This window comes from Squalius cephalus (genome assembly GCF_949319135.1).
Source record: "Squalius cephalus genome assembly, chromosome: 1".
NCBI lineage: Eukaryota > Metazoa > Chordata > Actinopteri > Cypriniformes > Leuciscidae > Squalius > Squalius cephalus.
This window is the reverse complement of record NC_137122.1, coordinates 524,471-531,635: the sequence shown is the minus strand read 5'-3', so window position 1 is coordinate 531,635 and position 7,165 is coordinate 524,471. Positions and strand designations below refer to the sequence as shown.

Here is a 7,165-nt window from a genome sequence, read left to right as displayed (position 1 = left end):
CCAAAGGCTTTAAAATACAAAATACAAAATAGTATTTTGTATTTCAAATACGCATTTTAAATACATGTATCTGAAATACTGGCCATCCCTGAGTAACGTATTACTTTTTGCTGTAACGCAGTAGTGTAAGGCATTACTAATCAATTTTCAGTAATATTTTACTCGGTACATATTAGCCCTACTTTTAGCCCTAACCCCACCCCACCCCCGCCCCCCGCAAAAAACGTGGGTGTCCACGTTTGTAAATAAAGACTAAATAACAGCTTCTGATATATTAGTATAACAATTTATTTCATTCATCTCCCTCTTGCTGGTGTACCTTTATATTGTGTGACAGTTTTTAGGCGTGTTTAGGGCAGGTTTTACAGGAGTGCCGCGAGGCATGATTTCGACATTTTAATTGTTTATTAATAAAACAAGTGTTTTCTGTGTCAGTGTCGGCTGCAAAGATGAAGCTGACGATGCTGACTCGTGATCTTCGCAGTAGTGAACACGCCAGAGAGAAATACGGATTTCATAAGCAGAGAGCAGTCTGTTTTCTCTCGTTTTGAATTGTTCCGTTTGAAAGTAGACATTTCAAGCTTTATATAGATATATTTCTCAGGTCAGTGTGAGGCAAGTAGGCTCCATTATACGCTGAGTTTCGGTTCATTTATGAGACGAGCTCCAGTTCACGCGCCGGCGCCTCCGTTTCATGATTATCTATTGTCTGCTATATTTACTTCTTATTTATTATGATGGCTGTAATCAGTCCTTGAATCCAGATGAATCAGAGACGTGACCAGCAATCACAAACGCATTGAATCATTTAATTTAATATCCCATCAGGTCCAGATGCTTTAATCTAGTCATGAAGTTTGTCATAACAGAGATAGAGGTGGCAGTGAATGAAGCCTGTCTCATGTGTGATTGGATGGTGTTTGATGGGTGGAGCGAGAGATCGAGAGAGTGAGTGAGAGAGATGACAGATGACAGAGAGATCAGACAGACACAAACTCCTCAGAAATGGACCTGGACGCTGCATCGGTCATGCTTCTGCTCTCAGGTACAGATGTGTGTCTTTATAAATACACTTAGCATGTTGGAGGTCAGTGAGATTAGTTAGTGTTTCTGAAAGAGTCTCTTCTGCTCACCAAGGCTGCGTTTATTTGATCAAAAATACAGTAAAAACAGTGAGAGATTATTACAAAACCATTACAGAAATAATTCTAGTATGCTGATGTGCTGCTCAAGACTCATTTCTGATTATTATCAATGTTGAAAACGGTTGTGGTGCTTCAGGTTTTCGTGGAAGCTGACACATGTTATTCTTCAGGATTGTTTGATGAATAGAAAGTTAAAAGAACAGCATTTATCTGAAATGGGATCTTTTGTAATATTATAACTGTCACTTTTGATGGATTAAATGCGTCCTAATGTTGCTGTCTGAAATGAAACCTTGCCCTCCGCAGTGATCTTCAGCTCGTCGTCTCCGCATCAGTATGAGTTTGTGCCGAGGTCCGTGAACTGCACCGAAGCCCAGCGATACTGCCGTCAGAACTACCGTGATCTGGCCACTGTCAGCAACAGCGGAGACCTGAGCGATCTGCTGAGGATCACGGATAAAAGGTTAAATAAAAAGTTAGATAACTTTTGGATCGGGCTGGTGAAGACTCTCAGCACTGAATGGAAGTGGTCTCTGGGCGATCCCACCTTCTACACCAATCAAAATTCACTGTATCGCAACTGGGCGCCGAATCAGACGAACGGAGGCATGGACTGCGCTTTCATGAACCAGGACGGGCTGTGGCGTGTCGATAACTGCACGGCACAGAGGTTCTTCATCTGCTACAACGGTGAGAGGTTCACACTCAACAGAAACCATTCTGACAGTATTAAACTTTCAGGCACTCAATCATTACAAGGGCAGAAAATCAGCATTCACATCACCAAATATTGGATTCAATCATTTTTCTTTCTTGTTTTCTTTCAATTAGCACATGTTTTGTGTTTCTTTGTTGATCTGATTAATCTTAGGTCTCATTGATCTGATTTTTAAATGAAAAGAGATCAGTCAAGCTTATCCTCCTCAAAGAATCTGAAGCACAATGTTGACTTTCTCTTGGCATGCAGGCACTAGTAAAGGGTTCGTCTCTGTGCTGCAGACGATGAGCTGGAGATCCGCTCAGAGCTTCTGTCGAGCGTATCATGTGGATCTGACCAGCGTGAGGAGCCAGAACGAGAACCAGCTGATTCAGCAGGTCATGAACACCAGCGGGGCCAGTTCAGCCTGGGTCGGCCTGTTCAGAGACGCCTGGGAATGGTCCGACAAGAGTCCCTCGACGTTCAGAAACTGGGCATTTGGTGAACCCAACGGACCCCTTGAAAACGCCACAGTGATGGTGTCCAGTGGATCGAGAAGGGGACAGTGGGAGGACTGGCCTTGTGACTCACTGTTTCCATTCGTCTGTTATGAAGGTGAGTCCATGCTTCAGAATTAGATGTATACAATTATTAGGGCTCGGTGAAAAATATAGATTTTGATGAATTGATATGGATTTTTAAATCAAGTCAAGTATATTTGTATAGCGCTTTTCACAATACAGATTGTATCAAAGCAGCTTCACAGTATTAAATTAAAATAACACAACAAGTGTTTCTAGTGGAAAAAAACGTCCACATTTGGTAAGGCTGATCAATAATATTATTGATTGATTGATTAAATTAAATTAAATATCCCCAACTGAGCAAGCCAAAGGCAACAGTGGCAAGGAACCGACAAACTCCATCAAGTGACCTAATGGTGACCTGAAACTCCATCAGGTGATCTAATGGTGACCTGAAACTCCATCAGGTGATCTAATGGTGACCTATGGTGACCTAAAACTCCATCAAGTGACCTAATGGTGACCTAAAACTCCATCAGGTGATCTAATGGTGACCTATGGTGACCTAAAACTCCATCAGGTGATCTAATGGTGACCTATGGTGACCTAAAACTCCATCAAGTGACCTAATGGTGACCTAAAACTCCATCAGGTGATCTAATGGTGACCTATGGTGACCTAAAACTCCATCAAGTGATCTAATGGTGACCTGAAACTCCATCAGGTGATCTAATGGTGACCTAAAACTCCATCAGGTGATCTAATGGTGACCTGAAACTCCATCAGGTGATCTAATGGTGACCTGAAACTCCATCAGGTGATCTAATGGTGACCTATGGTGACCTAAAACTCCATCAGGTGATCTAATGGTGACCTATGGTGACCTAAAACTCCATCAAGTGACCTAATGGTGACCTAAAACTCCATCAGGTGATCTAATGGTGACCTATGGTGACCTAAAACTCCATCAAGTGACCTAATGGTGACCTAAAACTCCATCAGGTGATCTAATGGTGACCTATGGTGACCTGAAACTCCATCAGGTGATCTAATGGTGACCTATGGTGACCTAAAACTCCATCAGGTGATCTAATGGTGACCTATGGTGACCTAAAACTCCATCAAGTGACCTAATGGTGACCTAAAACTCCATCAGGTGATCTAATGGTGACCTATGGTGACCTAAAACTCCATCAAGTGACCTAATGGTGACCTGAAACTCCATCAAGTGACCTAATGGTGACCTAAAACTCCATCAGGTGATCTAATGGTGACCTATGGTGACCTAAAACTCCATCAGGTGATCTAATGGTGACCTATGGTGACCTAAAACTCCATCAAGTGACCTAATGGTGACCTAAAACTCCATCAGGTGATCTAATGGTGACCTATGGTGACCTAAAACTCCATCAGGTGATCTAATGGTGACCTGAAACTCCATCAAGTGACCTAATGGTGACCTAAAACTCCATCAGGTGATCTAATGGTGACCTGAAACTCCATCAGGTGATCTAATGGTGACCTGAAACTCCATCAGGTGATCTAATGGTGACCTGAAACTCCATCAGGTGATCTAATGGTGACCTAAAACTCCATCAGGTGATCTAATGGTGACCTGAAACTCCATCAGGTGATCTAATGGTGACCTGAAACTCCATCAGGTGATCTAATGGTGACCTGAAACTCCATCAGGTGATCTAATGGTGACCTGAAACTCCATCAGGTGATCTAATGGTGACCTGAAACTCCATCAGGTGATCTAATGGTGACCTGAAACTCCATCAGGTGACCCAATGGAGAAAAAAAAAAACCTTGGGAGAACCCAGGCTCAGTCGGGGGCCAGTTCTCCTCTGGCGTTTATGAACTAGAGGTTGGATTTAACTGTAAGATTAAAAATATTATATGAATGCCTGGCTGAAGAGATGCGTCTTTAATCTAGTTTTAAACTAATCAATCAAGAATCAATCTTTTAGAAGCTGTTTTCAGTTCATTCTTGAACAAAACGTCACAAAACATTATTTGTAGCTCCTGCCATCCAATAATCACAGTAAGTTTTGATATTTTAGATATGAAACAAAGTCTCAGCTTTCAAATTCTGTCAGTTTGATCACTGTAATGTAAGATTGTTTAAAATGTTTAAAGATAAACATGAATGAACACCAGAAGTAATGTACAGATCTGTGTCAATGGCTCTTCCAGACCAGTTCACCCTCATCAAGCAGAACCTGAGCTGGGCTGAAGCCCTGAGATACTGCCGACAGAACCATGTGGATCTGGTGTCGGTCACCAGCGAGCAGATGGAGCGGCGCGTGAAGACCGTGGCCAGGAACGGCTCGACGCCGGCCGTGTGGATGGGTCTGCACCACTACTGCGCCATGGACATGTGGCTGTGGCTGCGCGGCGAGACGGTGTGCTACCAGAACTGGGCGGCGGGGGACGGCCGCGGGCCGCTAGACTGCAGTCGCGAGCGGAGAGTCGGAGCCATGCAGACGGCGGGAGATCAGCGCTGGGTCAGCCTTCCTCCAGCACGCGCGCTCAACTTCATCTGCTCCAACTATGAGGACTGAGCGCCTACACCGCGCTGGATAAACACAACGTCTTCAAGCGGTTTAAAAGACGAAATCTACAAAATCACCAACAATATCAAAGTTATTCTTACGTTTACTTGATAATTATCAGTGCAGCAAAAGGACGTTGTATAATTATACTAAAAGACTTTTACTTGATTAAAAAAAATCAGGACGATAGAAGACCTTAGAAAGTCTCAATTACAATTCGGTAGGCTTTATAGGGTTAATATTACAATATAGTCTCGTCAGTCTGTGTTTGTGGATAATCATGTTCAATTCTTTATTAAGTTCATGTACTTCAGTGAGACAGTTACTCTTGTTTTCTTTCGCTCAGTTTTATTGGTGATATTTAGTGTGATAATGTTAATCTGTGTGCTGAGACCGCTTTGTGAGATGTTTGTGATATGTACATCTATAATAAAATGATACACACTGTGTCACACAAAGTCAGCCTTTATTTATCATGAATGTGCATGCGGAGCGCTGTGTTTTGCGAAGGCTGTGCAGATTTGGGTGAACACGATGGTGCTGGGATCAAATTGGGCCCCATTGGCTTCCATGCAATTCGCCAAATATCAGCACTTTGAAAAACAGCAAAGATCCAGGTAAAAAAATAACCTTTATTGAAGCTTGTCTAATCTCTGTGATTTGCCATTTGCTCTGTAAATATATCCAGAGGACATGTCTAGTGAAGAGACCGCAGGATTCAGCAGAAATGAGTTCAGGGGGTTTACATAGTATTTGCATTCATGTGTATAGTTTAACAATACACTATTAATAATCTCGTCATTTGCATATCTCTCCTTTACATCAGAGACCAACGAACGAGTCTTTGTTTGCGCTTTTACTTCGGCTGTCATGAGCACGTAATCCGCAACTTATAGAGATTTACATGTTGTGTGCTTTAAACAGAATCTAAAAAGTGAGTTAAAGGGACCATAAATTGATCATAAAAAAAACTTATTTGATCAACAAAATCAGATTTTGTTGCAGTTTTTGAGATTTCAGGATTCCCCTATTCTAATGACATTACTGTGAAATATATGAAGCCTGACACAGCTGTGAACAGGGACTTTTCATGTAACCCCACCGATGTGTGTTGAAGATAGTCATTGTTTGTTTCTTTCTTGGCAAATTTGACTGGTAGATCTTTATCATGCATTCGTCTACAAACCTTGACCAAAAAAGAGTCTTATGCAAAAAAATATACAAATACAATTCACAGTTACACTGAAAACAGTATTACTGAAATAAAACAACATACAGTAAATATGATATAAGTAAAACCAGACTATTTACCATTTTGAATTGCATTTGATATTTTCAATTTCACAAGCTGTTCATAGCACCGACTATTTGATGTGCATTTTACATCTGGAAGACGTATTTTTAAGAGTGTTTGCACATCTGCAATACGTCTATAGGACGTTTCCTGTCAGATGTCAAATAGACGTTTAGAAGATGTCTTTAAGATGTAATGATTTAGAATGTATGTTAAACTGACATCTTCTAAACGTCTATTTGACATCTGACAGGAAACGTCCTATAGACGTATTGCAGATGTGCAAACACTCTTAAAAATACGTCTTCCAGATGTAAAATGCACATCAAATAGTCGGTGCTATCTGGGTAGGGATACTGTACAGGAATTACAACTTTTTTAACTTCAAATGTTTTGTTACATTTGTGCTTAAAAATGACTCTTGCCATCCTTAATTGGGCTTGTTATTTTGCATTTTAGGTTTATTTTAAGTAAAAAGTATGTGTGTATTCTGCAAATGTATTTGTTGCAAGTGTAATTGTTTAGTTTTTTAGTGTTATATATATAGGGTACAACGGGGTAAAAGGCTCCTTTGATTTGGTTTTCCTCAAAAACCCACGACCGGCAGATCAGTGTGCTTCTACGTTTCTCTCCGAAATTAAATCAGACTGAATTTTAACTGTGACGAGATGATTGACAGGGCAGTTTACGGAGACAGGAACACATAACTAAGAGCTGTCCGTTAAAGATGATGAAGTAGTTTGTCCCAAATCTTGCCTACTCTTTTGCTACGCACTCAAAAGTATGTAGTTTTTCTTCACAAAAAGAGTACATACTTTCAGGGCGTAGTACAAGTAGGCGAATTGGGACGCAGCATCAGCCTTCCCTCGGCCACGGGTCAAAAACTAACGGGGGATTGGGACAAAAATGCACCTGCACATTTAAAATGAAAAATGAATTAAAATGAA

At 41.2% G+C, this 7,165-nt stretch overlaps 1 protein-coding gene across 1 annotated transcript; it reads left to right on the top strand.

Moving 5' to 3' along the window:
• Positions 1-988: 988 nt before the first annotated feature.
• LOC307149425 (macrophage mannose receptor 1-like) lies at positions 989-5,379 on the top strand. The gene is made up of 4 exons (XM_079855735.1): positions 989-1,045; positions 1,452-1,835; positions 2,113-2,457; positions 4,566-5,379. Exons 1-4 carry the CDS (start codon positions 1,006-1,008, stop codon positions 4,931-4,933), a joined length of 1,137 nt encoding a protein of 378 aa, XP_079711861.1. The 5' UTR covers positions 989-1,005; the 3' UTR covers positions 4,934-5,379.
• Positions 5,380-7,165: the final 1,786 nt, after the last annotated feature.

Excerpts from the sequence above, each read along its gene's own strand:
- LOC307149425 (XM_079855735.1), top strand. The coding sequence starts at position 1,006 with ATGGACCTGGACGCTGCATCGGTCATGCTTCTGCTCTCAG. Across the intron at positions 1,046-1,451 it reads GGTCATGCTTCTGCTCTCAG|TGATCTTCAGCTCGTCGTCT; the intron begins GTACAGATGTGT and ends TGCCCTCCGCAG. Across the intron at positions 2,458-4,565 it reads TCCATTCGTCTGTTATGAAG|ACCAGTTCACCCTCATCAAG; the intron begins GTGAGTCCATGC and ends TGGCTCTTCCAG.